The sequence below is a fragment of the Candidozyma duobushaemuli genome (genome assembly GCF_002926085.2).
Source record: "Candidozyma duobushaemuli strain B09383 chromosome Unknown A_B09383, whole genome shotgun sequence".
Taxonomy (NCBI): domain Eukaryota; kingdom Fungi; phylum Ascomycota; class Pichiomycetes; order Serinales; family Metschnikowiaceae; genus Candidozyma; species Candidozyma duobushaemuli.
This window is the reverse complement of record NW_020289901.1, coordinates 1569680-1585876: the sequence shown is the minus strand read 5'-3', so window position 1 is coordinate 1585876 and position 16197 is coordinate 1569680. Positions and strand designations below refer to the sequence as shown.

At 45.6% G+C, this 16197-nt stretch overlaps 9 protein-coding genes across 9 annotated transcripts; 5 read left to right on the top strand and 4 right to left on the bottom strand. All coding sequences in view use genetic code 12, as the record gives it.

Moving 5' to 3' along the window:
- Positions 1-560: 560 nt before the first annotated feature.
- Positions 561-881, top strand: SMD3 (mRNA splicing protein; the record flags this gene model as incomplete). Its single annotated transcript, XM_025479291.1, has 1 exon — positions 561-881. One exon carries the CDS (start codon positions 561-563, stop codon positions 879-881), a length of 321 nt encoding a protein of 106 aa, XP_025338764.1.
- Positions 882-960: 79 nt separating this feature from the next.
- CXQ87_000721 (uncharacterized protein) lies at positions 961-2265 on the bottom strand (the record flags this gene model as incomplete). Its single annotated transcript, XM_025479290.1, has 1 exon — positions 961-2265. One exon carries the CDS (start codon positions 2263-2265, stop codon positions 961-963), a length of 1305 nt encoding a protein of 434 aa, XP_025338763.1.
- Positions 2266-3285: 1020 nt separating this feature from the next.
- CXQ87_000720 (40S ribosomal protein uS17) lies at positions 3286-3947 on the top strand (the record flags this gene model as incomplete). The annotated part of the gene is made up of 2 exons (XM_025479289.1): positions 3286-3330; positions 3525-3947. The coding sequence occupies 2 exons, from the start codon at positions 3286-3288 to the stop codon at positions 3945-3947; spliced, it is 468 nt and encodes a 155-aa protein (XP_025338762.1).
- A 92-nt stretch (positions 3948-4039) lies between these two features.
- On the bottom strand, positions 4040-4678 carry CXQ87_000719 (glutathione-disulfide reductase; the record flags this gene model as incomplete). The annotated part of the gene is made up of 1 exon (XM_025479288.1): positions 4040-4678. One exon carries the CDS (start codon positions 4676-4678, stop codon positions 4040-4042), a length of 639 nt encoding a protein of 212 aa, XP_025338761.1.
- A 1279-nt stretch (positions 4679-5957) lies between these two features.
- On the top strand, positions 5958-7538 carry CXQ87_000718 (uncharacterized protein; the record flags this gene model as incomplete). Its single annotated transcript, XM_025479287.1, has 1 exon — positions 5958-7538. The coding sequence occupies one exon, from the start codon at positions 5958-5960 to the stop codon at positions 7536-7538; it is 1581 nt and encodes a 526-aa protein (XP_025338760.1).
- Positions 7539-7646: 108 nt separating this feature from the next.
- Positions 7647-9302, bottom strand: MLS1 (malate synthase; the record flags this gene model as incomplete). Its single annotated transcript, XM_025479286.1, has 1 exon — positions 7647-9302. The coding sequence occupies one exon, from the start codon at positions 9300-9302 to the stop codon at positions 7647-7649; it is 1656 nt and encodes a 551-aa protein (XP_025338759.1).
- Positions 9303-9745: 443 nt separating this feature from the next.
- On the bottom strand, positions 9746-11269 carry MTS1 (Mts1p; the record flags this gene model as incomplete). Its single annotated transcript, XM_025479285.1, has 1 exon — positions 9746-11269. The coding sequence occupies one exon, from the start codon at positions 11267-11269 to the stop codon at positions 9746-9748; it is 1524 nt and encodes a 507-aa protein (XP_025338758.1).
- Positions 11270-12348: 1079 nt separating this feature from the next.
- Positions 12349-13939, top strand: HST1 (histone deacetylase; the record flags this gene model as incomplete). The annotated part of the gene is made up of 3 exons (XM_025479284.1): positions 12349-13033; positions 13105-13481; positions 13550-13939. 3 exons carry the CDS (start codon positions 12349-12351, stop codon positions 13937-13939), a joined length of 1452 nt encoding a protein of 483 aa, XP_025338757.1.
- Positions 13940-14049: 110 nt separating this feature from the next.
- On the top strand, positions 14050-16180 carry RTG1 (Rtg1p; the record flags this gene model as incomplete). The annotated part of the gene is made up of 2 exons (XM_025479283.1): positions 14050-15276; positions 15575-16180. 2 exons carry the CDS (start codon positions 14050-14052, stop codon positions 16178-16180), a joined length of 1833 nt encoding a protein of 610 aa, XP_025338756.1.
- Positions 16181-16197: the final 17 nt, after the last annotated feature.

Here is a 16197-nt window from a genome sequence, read left to right as displayed (position 1 = left end):
TTGAGCACTCCGATGCGGGCTACTTTGCAGCCATCGCCGAATTCTACGTCGGAATATTCGCTACTTCCCCATAACCCTTTCGTGGTACGCAAATGACTTTTCCCTTCTCGAGGCACAGATCGCTGAGCCGGCGGAACTCCAGAGATAAGTAAAAAAATGCCTTCCTGCTTGCAGATGAAGTAGCTTCACTGCCTTCCGTGCGGCTTCGATAATCACGCTTAACTAGTCAAAGTTGCTGGCTGAAGTTCAACCGTATTTGAAGAAGGACACAGTTATCCATTGGAATCTTGAAGTATTGGGCCACGGCCTGATGTGGTTTACGTCCTTGAATAGCACCTCTTCAACTGGGCGAACCTGGGGTCCCGTTCAGCTCTGGTAAGGTCCAACAAAAACAACCCCAGAATTTCAATCTCGCAAACTCTCCCTTTCTTTTCACCCCCCGACATTGTTAAAACATCAAGAACAAGCCTTTTTTGAACACATTTATGGTGCCTTGAACTGGCTGTCCTGCATGCTTCACAACTTAAAGCGTTCTGGTGAGCCTCCTAACATTCACCGACATGTCTTCTGGTGTACCCATCAAGCTTCTAAACGAGGCACAGGGCCATGTTGTGTCTCTAGAATTAACCAATGGAGATACCTACCGCGGCAAGTTGCAAGAGTCCGAGGACAACATGAACTTATCGCTTGGCGATGTGACCATCACCAAAGGAAAAACAGGAGAAACTACATACAAAGGCCAGGTGTTTGTCAGGGGCTCGATGATACGATTTGTCAGCGTACCTGACATACTACAGTATGCTCCAATGTTCTTCATGAAGCCCGGCGAGAAGCCAAAGCCTCCTGTGAGAGGCCCTCCACCAAAGAGAACAAAGCACTAGACCTACATTGTAAAGTATTATCCTTGTATATTAATAACGACGCTAACGTTTCATTCCTCGTGTAGACAACGCCAAATTACTATTCCTCCATTGCGACATCGGTGGCCGCCCTTACGCACTGCTTGAGATGTAACATGGCAGCTGCCACAATGTCTGGGTCATCGTCATCTTCCTCCACATGCATGTTGCTGTCCCGGTCGTAGATGGAGCTCAACCAGTGAGACGTCACATCTGCCAACCTGGACTGGTCCACCTCCAGATATGCTATCTCTGGTGTGGGGTTTTGAGAGCTTAGCTTTAGGTTACCCAAGGGCACCAAACGCTCCCTTACTTCGTCAATTGCCTGTTGATAGGCTTGCTGTTGCTCGAGTAATTCACAAATTTCCTCTTTATCCTCATGAAAGGCCTTTTGAGCACTCATCGAACTGTCCACCGCGGAATAAGATGAGTTGTTTGTGGTGAGCTCTGTGTTGATGTTGTTTGAATATCCGAAGAGTTTCTGAAGAAACGCTCTCTTCTGAAGAACTTGAACACGCCGTTTGCCAGAAATGGTGTGATTCGAAGTGTATAATTTTTCATACTCGTCAGACTGTTGCATGGCATGTGCCCAAAGAGCTTTTTTCTCCTCCTTCTCGTAATCATCAATATTGGGAGACTCCACGCATCTTTGCAACCGATCGAAATGTTCAGACACTATTTCCAATTCCGTTCTTGAGAGTTCAGGGATCAGCGCAATGATCGTGTTTGGAACACTAGGCTCAGTCCACTCGTCATTGCCTCTGTCAATACTCACTTCCTCATCCGCTCCAAACTCGTACGTATCGTCGTCGAGCCATGCTTCGTCATCTTGCTTGGTGTAATCAAAAACTCTGTTTGATGTTATCGTCTCGGCAGACTCCCATGCCTTTATTTGCGTCAGCCTCACTGGGGGAAGTGATGGCTTTACTGGCTCAGCTGGAGATGTAGGCAGCAGCAGAGACTGTGGTGCAATAACAGGACTTCTTCTAGTTGTATTATGCTGCTTTGTGAAAACCAGGTAATCATAATGAGACATATCAGCTGGCTTGTGTAATACAAATGGCTGAGTTGGGGCATAAGACTTCTTCAGTTGCTGGAAGTTGAGTAGCTTTTTAGATGCTTTAGCTTCAGGCTTGAACTCAGGCCTGAGTGTCTTGCTCTTCTTCTTATGATCATTCTTCTTTTCGATGAACGGTTGTTCCTGGCGCACCCGTCGTATGTTGTTGCTGGGTGTGGAAATTGTGGATGTTGATGATGAGACGGTCCTCAGAGTAAGATTGGAGATGTTCTGAGCAGAAAAGTCGGCAAACGAATGTGATGGAACTCGAAGTTTCGGTAGCGTCGTTGAAGTCTTCCTTTCAGTCATGATTGATTTGTAAAAATATGGGTCCGTTTGTTGTGGAAGAGTATCAGGCTGATCCTCTCTTGTATTTGTGATCTTGATAAGTCGGGAATGCAGGAACCACGATATACACCAGGGTATGTCACATCCGGACAGATCAGAAATGATGAGGGAAAATCTCGAGAGATCTCATTTAAAGTAATTTACATTACTGTTATCATTCTATATAAAATGTTTCGTTTGTATGATGCCTGGTCGAGAACCAAGTAAGCTCGGGGTGCAGCCGTACCCTTATCGCATTGACGTCAGGCGGAACAACACTGACAGAACGATAAAAGCACAACTGATTGATTAAAAACAATTACATCTCTCAGTTCAGGTCGATTTGAAAACTTACTAAATGAACTCAAAACAATACCGTTGGACTGCGTGGAAGAATCACCTGATAGTCGACTATTAAGGACAACAATAACGATAAGGACCCAAAAGATTAGTAGTTTTCCATATTATTACATAGAATCAGCAAAATTTTACCAGATGAATTGGGTTTTGACGGCGTCCGGGTGACTCTATCCTCTGTGCAACTACCGGGTGATAAAATGACTAAAAGTACATCACCAACTAATAAGGAACTCGTCAGCCTAACAATACTCAAAGACAGCAACAGTTACGCATTTACTCTTTGGAAATTCGAATTATGTCGAAGGTTGACCAATTTCAAGGTCTCCTCGAGTGTACCCATTCTGCTTACGGTTGACAGCGCACAGATCAAGTGAGCACGAATTGGCCATTGAGCCCAGTGATATATTAGTCTGTCCATCAATTTACTTGCAACATAAAAAGTCTCTGAAGCTGTTTCCATTGACGCCAGCCTTAATGGGTTGACCCACTCTGATTCTACTCACGTGCTTAGGGCTTTAGCCCTGTGCTTTACAAACCTGCACTCAATACTTTTTGTGCTGGACACATCGCAAAAAATTCTCCCGCGATTACTACTGAAAATTCCTTCTCAGTGATAGCTAACTATACCAACAAGAATCCAAGATGGCTACTGAGTTGACTGTGCAATCTGAGAGAGCTTACCAGAAGGTATGTTATAAGAATTAACATCTGTATTAATCAGATGTGATTTACGGCGAATCCCCGATCATAATGCTTAAGAATGGACCATCGAAGTTCACTCAAGACATATATCCTGATGGCCCCTTCATGTTCAAATTTAAGATCGACTAGAAAGTTTCGACTAATAAGCCGCTGTTCTCAAACGACTTACTAACATTTAGCAACCACACATCTTCACCAACCCAAAGACCAAGGGTAACAAGAAGGCCAAGAGATTCGTCAAGGAGGTCGGCTTGGGTTTCAAGACCCCTAAGTCTGCCATCGAGGGCTCTTACATCGACAAGAAGTGCCCATTCGTCGGTCAGATCTCTATCAGAGGTAAGATTTTGACCGGAACTGTTGTTTCCACCAAAATGCACAGAACTATCATCATCAGAAGAGACTACCTCCACTTCGTTCCTAAATACAACAGATACGAGAAGAGACACAAGAACGTCGCTGCTCACGTTTCCCCAGCTTTCCGTGTCCAGGAGGGTGACGTTGTTGTCGTTGGTCAGTGCAGACCTCTTTCCAAGACTGTCAGATTCAACGTCTTGAAGGTTGCCGTCTCCAAGGCCAAGTCTAAGCAGTTCACCAAGTTCTAAGCCTGTTTGCATATCAAATAACTCAGGTTTTAGGCTTTTGTACCTTAATGTTAAAATAAGATAAATACGCAACGTAGATTTTTCTCTTCTATTTATACGTTTGATGGTGTTTCCTTCTTCGTCACCAGTAGCTCTTTTTCTCCCCATATGTTCAACGAGGCCTCTAACTCTCCCTTGTTATGCAAATCGATGAAGTCGTCGGCGCCTCCTCGGCTTTGTGGATTGGATGCTCCCACAAGAACATTTGGAACGGTCTTCCTGCCAGTGATTTCGCCTAGATAGGCCTGAAGCTCTTTGCCGTGCTTCGATTTGTCGAGCTCAACGATAGTTGGTGGAGGAACAATATTGTAGCTGTCCAGCAAGAGCTGCTTCAACCTCTTGGAGAATGGACAGTATGATTTGGAAAATATCGTCATGGGTGCTAAGGCTCTGATCTCCCTATATTGTTTGGCGGGATCGTATTCCTCGGTAGTTGAATCGTCTTCAAGCGTCTCCTGCTCTATTTCTCCATTATTCTCGGCATCCTCTTTGCCTTTTGTTTTAGAAATCTCTTCGTTTATTGCGGCATCCACTTGAGCGTTGTTGGCAGACTCCAAGAGCGTACTTCCAGCTGCCTGCTTTGCTACCAGGACATTTTTGTGTCTAGATTCACGAGTCAATAATAGAATGGTTGTGAGAAGCGTTATGCCAACCGCGAGGGCAAGCACGCGTATCTTTCGGTTTGATACCATTGCTGCCAGTTAGTAGTGAAAGGAAAGTTAGTTTTGATGCGATACCCCGGAGCGCGAAAATCTATGTAGCCTGGGGGCGGTGTCGATACATGTTATCATAGAGGGATTGACCCAAGGTGTCGAAAAAGTTATTAAGAAGCAATCGGAAATGCTGTGTTAATCCAACCTTCCTAACAAATTTCAATTTTTCGACATTTGTACATTTTTAGGCGCTGAATAGTAGATGCACACTTCTGCAACAACCATGTCTCATTAGTGCGCTTACACAAATTGCAGTAAGCCAGTGTTCACACTGGGGTAATGACGAAAAAGAAAAACACACACTATTTCTATCGAAAATAGTATTCTATCGAAATTAAAAGCGAACCAGGAGGTAGTTCAAGCAACGGTCCATGGGCTTTACTGAAATAAAAAATAAAGGTGAAGGAGACTTGATTCATCAACAAGTTATATCAGATGTTTCTTTGCCAATTCGATTCCATATAAGTCGCCAAAAGGTCGCCAGATTGTGACATTCCAACCCCAGGGAACGAAGCAAACAAGCCTCCTACAGATGCACCTCCGTCGGCTCTGTCGGCAAATGAATGATGAGTACTCAAGCGCTGGAGCGTTGCGAACGCTGCACGATCGTTAAAAAAAAAAAAATTCGAGGAGGAATGCGTCAACAAGTGGGGTAAGCCAAAAATTGCCCCACCGCAACGTCCTTCCAAGAAAATTGTAGAATGCCTATAGGGCTTCTATGTTTCGCTTGACAGAGGGGTCTTACTGGGACCTGTCAAAAATTCTTGGCATACATCATCGACAGGAAATGATATCAGCCGTGGAAAAATGCCTTTTGCTTTAGGCTCAGAGTTTTTTATCCGAGCTGCAAAACCATCTTAAGCAAAATTGATTGGAGGTGCTTCGGCGCCAAAAAAAAACTTTAGAAATTGAGCCATCGTCCTTACACAACATACGTAGCCGCAACGCAGCTCTCCGTCCACGGTCTGCACATTTTGTGTAAATACTGCATACCGTTTGTCGGTTCTGTCATATAGCCCCACGCTGCATGAGTGGTTGCAACCAGGCTGCATCTGGTCTATTCAAGGACTCTCGGTCTTATAACGCCACTTATCCCGCTTCGCTTACTGGTGACCAGCCTACCAGCAGGCATCTTTTCATTCTGTACCTGTACCTCCGCTTACCCCACCACCTCGTCTCCCTCTAGAATCTAATATAAACCCCCTCCCTCGTCATCTTCTCTGTTCTTCTTGTGTCATTTTTATTGGGCTCTTTTATTATGTCTGGCAAAAATCTTTCGCCATCCTCCCTGAATGCTAACTTGGAAAAACATGCTGGTACTACTCCAGTTGCGCCCGAAGAGAATTTGATAAAGCCACCGAGTTTCACGGTCGAATCAATTAAAAACTACTGTGTTACCAGAGTAACAACATTGGTTCCAACAAAAGAATATGTTCGTGCTAACAAAAATTTATTGAACCCAATCCCTGCTTTGAGAGACATTAGTGGAAAGCAATGGTTGTTTATATTGTGTGCATTCATGGGCTGGACTTGGGATGCATTCGATTTCTTCACAATTTCTTTGAATGTCAATCAACTCTCCAATGATTTGAACAGAAGTACAACCGACATCACTTGGGCCATTACCTTGGTGCTTATGTTGCGTACCGTGGGTGCTTTCATTTTTGGTTATTTTGGTGATCGTTACGGTACCAAATGGCCTTTTATTGTGAACTTGCTCCTAATGATGGTCATCCAAATTGGATGTTCGTTTATTGAGACCTTCAAACAATTTTTGGGTGTCAGAGCACTTTTCGGTATTATCATGGGAGGTATTTACGGTAACGCAACTGCAACTGCCTTGGATGACTGTCCACCCAGATCTAGGGGTTTCATTTCTGGTTTCCTCCAACAAGGATATGCCTTTGGCTATTTGTTGGCCGTCATTTTCACCAGAGCCTTGGCAGACACTCAAAAGCACCAATGGAGAGCTGTTTACTGGTTCGCTGCTTGTGTTACCTTGATCATCTCTATTTCTAGAGCAATGTTACCCGAGACCAACGCTTTCCTTCAAAAGCAGGCTATCAAAAGGTATCAGATGGAAGCTGGTATTGTTCCTGAGTCTTTCGGCTCCAAAGTGAAGAAAGCCCTCAAGATATATTGGCTCATGACCATCTACATGGTTCTTCTCATGGCCGGTTTCAACTTTATGTCTCACGGTTCCCAAGACTTATTCCCAACTTTCTTGACTGAACAATTGGGCTTTTCAAAAGACAGATCCACTGTCACCAACTGTGTTGCTAACATTGGTGCCATTGTTGGTGGTTTGATAGTTGGTCACTTCTCCAACTTCGTCGGTAGAAGATTGTCCATCATGATTTGTTGCGTTGGTGGTGGTGCATTGATTTACCCATGGGGCTTCGTCAGAAATGATGGTATCAATGCTGCTGTCTTCTTCTTGCAGTTTTTCGTTCAAGGTGCCTTTGGTGTTATTCCTGCTCATTTGAGTGAATTGGCCCACCCAGACTTTAAGGCATTCACTGTTGGTCTCGCATACCAGCTCGGTAACTTGGCCTCTTCCGCATCATCTACTATTGAATCGCAGTTGGGTGCTCAATTCCCAATTGTGAATGAAAAAGGTGAGACAATTTATGACTACGGTAAAGTTATGGCCATTTTCATGGGCTGTGTGTTTGCCTACAACTTGGTGATGTCTTTCGTCGGTCCAGAGAACATGAACATTAGTGAAGAGGTCAACGATGAGGACCCTGCAGCTGTATTAGACACAACCATTGCCGAAAAAGCCTCACAGGAAAGAGTGGAAAACTCCAGCCTCGTGCAGGGAAAGGTTCACAAATAGATGTACAATAGATATTTATTTTTTAACTCAACGTTCTATCTCTGCGTGTTACAAGTTTTTATCGTGAACCGCATTGTTATATAAATACTCAAAGAGTAGGTAACCCGCCTACAACTTCTCAGCAGTGGTTGGTCTACCGACGGTGGTGACGTCGTTGTAGATCAAGGTGGTGACGAAGTCAGAGTACTTCTCACCCAAAGCCTCTGGCTTGAAGTAGTCCAAAGCTGGCTTGAACTTGTTGCCGGCTGGAGCAGACTTGGCCAACTTGGAGTACTCCTCGTCCAAGAGCTTGGCAACGTACTCCTTGGTAACCTTCTGACCCTGGTCAGTCACGGCACCGTGAGTAACCCATTGCCAAAGCTGGGTTCTGGACACCTCGGCGGTAGCAGCATCCTCCATCAAGTAGTTGATAGGAACACAGCCAACGTTACGCAACCAGGCCTCGATGTAAGACAAACCGATGATACAGTTGGCTCTGATACCCTGCTCGGTGATCTTGGCCTCTGGCACGTAAGGACTCAACAAGTCTCTGGCAGTGACAGGCTTGTAAGGAGTCTTTGGTGGGACGTTGATCTGGTTTGGACCCTTCATGTGTTCGTTGAAGACCTTCAACACAACTGGGACCAAAGCTGGGTGGGCAACCCAACAAGAGTCGCAACCAGCCTGGACCTCTCTCAACTTGTCCTTGGTGACGTTCTCCAAGGCGGCTCTGTTTCTGGCCTCGTCATCCTTGATAGGAATCTGAGCGGCCATACCACCCAAAGCGTGCACCTGTCTCTTGTGGCACGTGTGCACCAACAACTTGACGTATGAAGCCATGAATGGAGAGGCCATGGTGACCTGGGATCTGTCTGGCAAGATGAACTCCTTGTGCTTTCTCATCGACTTGATGAAAGAGAAGATGTAGTCCCATCTACCACAGTTCAAACCACCAATGTGCTGTCTCAACTGGTAGATGATCTCATCCATCTGGAAAGCAGCTGGCAAGGTCTCAATCAAGACAGAACCTCTGATGGTACCTCTTGGGAGTCCAATGTAGTCCTGGGAGAAGTTGAAAATGTCATTCCACAACTTAGCCTCCAAGTGGTGCTCCATCTTTGGCAAGTAGAAGTATGGACCGAAACCACGCTCCAAAGTCTCTCTGGCGTTGTTGTAGAAGTAGAGGGCAAAGTCGAAGATACCACCAGAAACTGGCTCACCGTCAACCAAGACGTGCTTCTCCTCCAAGTGCCAGCCTCTTGGTCTGACAATCAAGGTTGGAATGTGTCTCTTTGGGTCCAAGTTCAACTTGTACTGCTTACCGTTGGAGCTGAAAGACAAGTTTCTGCGGACACCGTCGTACAAGTTGACCTGACCGTCAACCAAGTTCTTCCAGGCAGGGGTCAATGAGTCCTCAAAGTCAGCCATGTAGGTGGCAACGTTGGAGTTCAAGGCATTGATGACCATCTTTCTGTCGGTAGGACCAGTGATCTCAACTCTTCTGTCCTGCAAGCCCTGGGCCAATGGAGGACCAGTCCAAGAAGGGTCCTCTCTGATGTGGGCAGTCTCTGGCAAGAAGTCTGGCAAGACACCCTCGTCTCTCAACTTCTGCTCCTCTTGTCTGTTGGCCAACAAACGCTTTCTCTCACCATTGAAGGCACGGTGCAAAGTGGCAACAAGACCCAAGGCCTCCTGGTTGAAAATGTGCTTAGCCTCCTGGGGCACAGGAGCCAAGATCTGGACGCCTTGCAATTTCAGGGATGTGGTTGGGAAAGGGTTCGACATTTTTTATTTTTATAATTTATAAAAAATTTTCTATCCCTTGCTGGCGGACGGGGTGCTCTTTATATATGCGCTCACAATGAGCGTATGGGTACCCCAGATTCCCGTTCCAGCGGATGTAACCCTGACTAGCAATCAGAGTCAGGACTGGGCCAACGCCTGTGACAGTATCGCTTAACTATGGTGGTGCACGGGTTTTTCGTCCACCACCCGCGCTCCCCAGAGGCTCCGATAACCACCAGGTATCTATGTGCCTGCCGCTCTTACGTACGGTGACCGGGCGCGCCTCGGACAAATGGATATATCTTGGCTATATCCTCACCTGCCCCGGCCTTTTTCCCGAGGAAACGCTCTTGTGCATGCACTTTTCGAATCGGTCTCACCGGTTCTGGTACACGTACAGCTACAGTGCTCATGTAAGGGAGTTAGTCAATTGCGGTTTTTATTTACTGCTTGGCCCACTTGATGCCCTCCTTAGATGGCGTGATGACGCCATGCTGAGCTGGGACGTAATTGACTCTGTGGTAGGAGTTGAGGTTCTTTCTCAAGACGAACTGGAAGCACGCGGCACCGCCCTGTCTGGCAGTGATGGTGGAGGAAGACAAGAAGTACTCCCAGATTCTGAACCACTTGATACCGTACTTGTTGATCACATTGTCCTTATTGCCCATCCAGTTTCTGTACCATCTCCACAAAGTAGCAGAGTAGGAGACACCAACGTTCTCGACGGAGACAATCTCAAAGCCAGCATTCTCTAAAGCACCAACAACGAAAGCAACAGGGGTCGACGCGTCAGCACCTGGGAAAATGTACTTGTTCATGAACAAACCCCAAACCAAGTCCTCGTATTGCCATGACTTTCTCAAGCCAGCGTACTGCAAGAAGAAAAGACCGTCATCTTCCAAAGAGTCGTAAACCTGAGCCAAGAAGGCACCGAATCTTCTGATACCAACGTGCTCAGCCATCTCAAGACAGGTGATCTTGTCGTACTTACCACTTGGCTTCTCGGACTTAGGAGCATCTCTGTAGTCGCAGCACACAATTCTCGATTGATCTGGAGACACACCGTAGTCGGACAAGAGCTGGTTGCCCCACTTGGTCTGGTTCTTACCCAAGGTAATACCGGTGATCTTAGAGCCGAATTGGGAGGAACCAAAAGCAGCCCAGGTACCCCAGCCACAACCCAAGTCCAAGACGTGGTCGTTCTTCTGCAATTGAATCTTGGAAGCAACAACGTTCAACTTGTTGTCTTGCAATTCCTCCAAGCTCTCCTCCTTGGTGATGTCAGAGATAAGACCCGAGGTGTAGATCATACGAGGACCCAAGAACCAGGTGTAGAAGTCGTCACCTCTGTCGTAGTGATCTCTAACCTGCTCTTCATCCTGAGATTGCGAGTGCATGATAACTTCAGGGATCATTCCCAACAAGAAGAAACGGTAAAGAGACAAAGTGAAGCGGAAGTTGGCCCAGTCGTGTCTGTACTCCATGATGTCCAAGGCGTCACCCTTGAACGACACCTTACCCTCAAAGTACAACTCGTGGAAAGTCTCCATTGGGATCTTGGTACCTTTGCCACCGTTCGAGTCGATGTACTTGGCCTTCAATTCTGGAGTGTGGAATTCCAAATAGTGGGAGATTGGCTTGCCTGGGTACTTGACCTTCTCGTTAAGACGAGGACTGAAGGTGGACAAAAGGGTCCAGTAGGCCATCAAGATAGGGATTGCCAACAAAAGGGCGAAGAATAACCAGGTCTTGAAGCCAAGGCCCAATTTTCTCACCACCAACCATGGAATACCCACCAAGAGGGCGATCATGGCGGTGTTGCTGAAGTTTCTGCTACCTGGACCATCAGCTGGCAATGGAGCATTGTGAATGGCAGGGGAATCCGTGGTAAGAATTCCGCTTGCATCCGAAGCTGGAGGTTGTGGCTTTGCCTCGGGGGTCTTGATGAACTCGACACCAGACAACATGATTCAATTGAAAGTTAGAAAGAGAGACACGCTGGAGAGCGATTTTGTTCACCGCGAAAAAAAAAAAGTTACCGGGCAGTGCGTGTCGCCCTAGAGTCCACGCTCACCGGGTAAAGTCAAAAAAAATGCAGACAGTTAGATCGGCAAGGAAATCGAGGAATTAGTGCAATTGGCCATGAATTTTGTTTGTTGAAGAAGCGAGTATAAAATTCGGTTCGTGTCACAACGCAGATGCCAAAAAGTGACTTGGGTTCGAGACTTGGTATCAGCACCTCGCACGATCCATTGTAGAGGGTCTTCTATTCAGGGGACTTGTCCAGGTTAGAAGGCTGAATGGGTTTTTTGGTATAGACAAGACGCATATGCTCGTTTGCAGCCATTTCGCGGAGGCAGTGGGCCAACCTATGGCCTAGACGCTGAGAAGTCGTAATATCGGTCTGTGGGATGATAAAGATCTGCGTGCTTTTAATGTAACGGAATTGTTCTTTTGGTATTTGGGCATTCCGTCGCTGTAGCGATTAATTGAGTTACAGGTGATTGAATATGGGAAAGATGCACAGTGCGTGTATTTTGACACATTCCACAGTGACACAGCCTGAACAGAGGTGGGCTTATTTTTCACTGAAGAGTAGACATCCCTAAAGCTAAACCTTTCCTCAGTGCAACTAGGGTTTGGTGGGATCATCCCCTCTGGCCAAATATTAGGTTAGTAGAGCTCGAAGATCCTAAGTTAACGTGAAACTTGAAAGAAGGAGCAAACAAAACCCAATTGTACCCTCTTCTAATTTCTGTTAGCTCGAAATCTACTCGAATAGATCTTATACCACGTTCCCATGTCTCACTGATTCTCGTGATGCACCATGTGAAACACCCGCGTACCCCTGGTATGCTTCGACGTGGATGTCCAAACTCTACATTAAGCACTTTTCGTAATAGAAAAAATCATCAAATTTCTGAGGAATTGCTCATTGCACTTCTCTGAAGAGCCCGAATCTGGGTGGACCGCGGTGAGCACCATCTCTGCACACGGCGTAAGCATACTACATTCTAGAGAAACAAAGGCATCGATCCACGCTAATATGGGCTCCACCAAAGACCTGGAGGTCGTGCTTCTAGATTCCGATTCGGATCTGGAGCTTCAGCATGTGTCGAAACGGCAAAAATTAGACCCTCTGCCGCCTCAGCCACAACCTCTGGAGGTTGTTATTCCTCCGTTTCAAAAGCCTTTTCAAGAGTCGGACTCCGAGAGTCCGGTTCCAGAGCAGGTTCCAGCGGCAGAAGCGTACGATGACAAGAGCACTTCGCCAGCACTTTCGGAGTCATCCGAAATCACGGGTCAGAGCGTAAACTCCCTGGATCTAGATGAACTCAGCGCTGGTGACCTCCCATCCAATGGACAGGAGAACGGCAACGGCTTAACTACAGATCAACTTGCAATGAAACGAACAATTTACGAGACACGGAAGTTTTTGAAAACGAAAGGTATTATGGCGTTCCTCGAGGAATATCTTCCGCCTACGGCGCTGAGTGACGAAATCTACAAGTTGATTCTCAAACTAGGCTTCAACCCAAGGAACTTGCCCCCTTTTGAAAAAGGTGAGAACCTTCTTCAACTTATCAAACTTCTTCATTTAGCAATGAAACGTGTTCGTCAGTTGCGATCACGTTTAGACAATTTCTATAGAGTTGAGGACGCCTTGAACAAGATCAAGTCCGCTCAAAAGGTGCTTGTTATAACTGGTGCTGGTATCTCCACCAGCTTGGGTATCCCGATTTTAGATCGTCAAAGGGTTTCTATTCTAGAATTTCCCATATGGGGCTTACAGATCCGCAAGAGGTATTCGACTTGGAAATATTCCACACCGACCCGTCTATCTTTTACTCCATCGCACATATGATCTTACCTCCAGACAACATTTATGCCCCGTTGCACAAGTTCATTAGATTATTACAGGACAAGGGGAAACTCTTGCGAAATTATACCCAAAATATCGATAACTTGGAAGCAAACGCCGGTATACGTCACGACAAAATGATTCAATGTCATGGCTCGTTTGCATTCGCCACATGTGTTACCTGTGGCTACCAAGTTCCTGGCGAAGCTCTCTATCCCATTATGCGCAATAAAGAGATAGCATACTGCCCAAATTGTGCCAAGGCTAGAGAGAAACTTATGAATAGAGACGATTCTTACGTTGAAGAAAGCTATGGTGTTATGAAACCTAATATTACATTTTTTGGAGAGCCCTTCCAAGGGCTTTCCATGACAGTATAAATCAGGATCTTAAGGAATGCGATTTGATCATCAGCATAGGCACATCACTTAAGGTGGCCCCGGTGGCCGATATTGTCGACAAAGTACCTGCTGATGTTCCGCAGATTCTCATCAACAGGGATCCTATCCACCATTGCAATTTTGACATCAGTTTCTTGGGCTACTGTGACGATGTGGCAGCTTACTTGTGCAATAGATTGGGCGACGAGTGGGCCCTAGATCATCCTCAATACGAGGAGTTATTGTGTCCTTCGAGAGATAACCTTCAGCTTGAGACAACCAAGGAACGCGGAGTTTACAATATAGTCAATCTTCAACGTGAGTCTAAAATGGCTAAAGAGCCTCCTGTGGCTCCTGAAGAGCCCGACTTGGTTGTCTTGGAACCTACCTTATAATCTCGTGCATATAGGGAAACTTGATGGTGGGTGGTTTTGCACCCGATGTCGCGCATCACCATCGCTCGAGCTGGAAAGGTGAATACCAGCCGCAATAGAGATATACGATAATGCTTCTTTATAGTAAAATTCTACTCCCTGCTCGAAATAGAGTGTTACATCTCAGCCTCAACAGAGCTAATTGCATCAGGTATAACAGCAGTTGGAAAGACACCCTTGGTACCCGTCACACCGTCAGTGAGGCGAGAGATCCACAAGATAATCAATTGTTCAATGATTTGGTGAAAGAAGTAGATTCGAAAGAGAACCGCAATGACGACTCTTTTGATGACATCTTCAAAGACATCATTCTAGATCCCAAGCAACCCTCACCTGAAACCAAGACGGAGATGGACAAGATCTTCGCTAACATATCTCGAGGTCAGACATCCGAGAAACAAGAGCTATATCAAGGCACCAGTATGGATATTGACATGACAGATGAAACACTGGTACTGGACAAAAAAGCCGAAGACCCCAATATTGTCCAGAAGGAGAAAGAGCTTTTCATGAACATCTTTAAAACATACTCGCAGAAAGAACCCTCCAAGGAAAAAAAAAAATCATCTCATTCAAATCTACTATGGAATCTTCGGGAAGCTATGAGTAATAAGAGCATAGAACTTGATCGCCACATTTCTCGAGCTATGAGGCCCTCGCAAGGTAATAAATTGACTCAAGACACCATTGACCGCATCTTTTTGCATTTTGATGACGCTTTAAAGCCTACCTATACTGCATTGCTGACCTTTGATCTGAGAGATAGCTATCTTGACTTCTTAAAGGGTGTAATCCAAAGGTTCAAAGGGAGTCGCTCGCGTCAGAGAGAGTTCTTTTTAACCATGAAGAAGGGTGAAGCTTTGCATGATTTTACTGATAGATTTACCAAGTTGAGTCAAGAAGTAAAGCTTAAAAACGAGGAACTGCCGCTTGAACCGGTTCTCAATGCGTACACTTTGCCATTGTTGTTCAACTACATCTTGAAGACTCTCATCACGAAGTTTTATGACGGCCAGCTCGCCCTCACATTGTTTAATTCGTTGAAAAGAGACCTCGATGTATATACCATGGTCTGTAATCAAGATACTTATAACGAGGTGCTCAAGCTTTTTTGGGCATACTATGGCAAACTGAGCTTGCAAGAGATTGAAATGACATTTCTCGAGATGAAGAATAACGGATTTGTCGGCAACCTTAACACATTCAGAGTTCTTAAGGAAATTATTGTGAGATATCATCTGATAAAGTTAGGGTTCTCCGACCTGTCACTGTTCTGGCTGAGGGAAGACGATAAGAGAGTAAAAAACCTTGAGAGGAATCTTCACAAACTAGCCTCTCAGCTCAAAGTCATATAATAATTTCGTATATAGAATACTTTCTTCAAGCCTCTCATAATATACTAGCTTGCGGTACGGGTGTCGCTATGATGTTTATAATTATTATGTAACAATACGCACAGTTATATTTTTATAAGCAATTCAGCAGACCACTGAACGATCATATCATGGCAGAATTTGGAGGATATCAAAGAAATTACACGGGTCAAGACTCGTATCTCAATCCAGGGTCGATGTCCCCGGCCTGTCCCAATACAAGGTTCCCAATATTAACATTCACAAAGAAGCTGGCTCTCCGGTCAATGCCAACGAATTGCTCAGCAGGTCATCGGATATAAAGAAACAGCTATCTCAATCCTTTCAGGGTGGAGGAAGCACAGGTGGAATCCAGAAGCCTCTGTCGAGGAGGAATTCCGCCATCCATGTTAAGAACGAGGATGACGACGAGGACGATCAAGGGAACGAAAGAAAACGCAGAGACAACATAAATGAAAAAATCCAAGAATTGCTAAGCCTTGTGCCTCCCGTCTACTTTCAAGAAACAGCAGCAAGGGACGAAGATGACGGCGGTACGAAAAGCACGGGCACCAAGGACGGAAAACCCAATAAGGGTCAGATTTTGACAAAGTCTGTTGAGTACATTCAATATTTGCAAAATCTCATTGACGAGAATAACCGAAAGGAGGTTGAGTTACAACTCAAACTTAAGTCTCTCAAAATGCAGCAAGAAGGTAGAGGAAATGCCCCTCTTTCGGCAGATACAACCAGCGCGGAGTTAGCACTAGGAGAGATTGGTGTTGGACCACACTCCAGAAAGTATTTCGAGGAAGTCCTTTATCAGTCAACGGGTAACAAAGCTAGTTAGCCTACGAGAACGCTCTT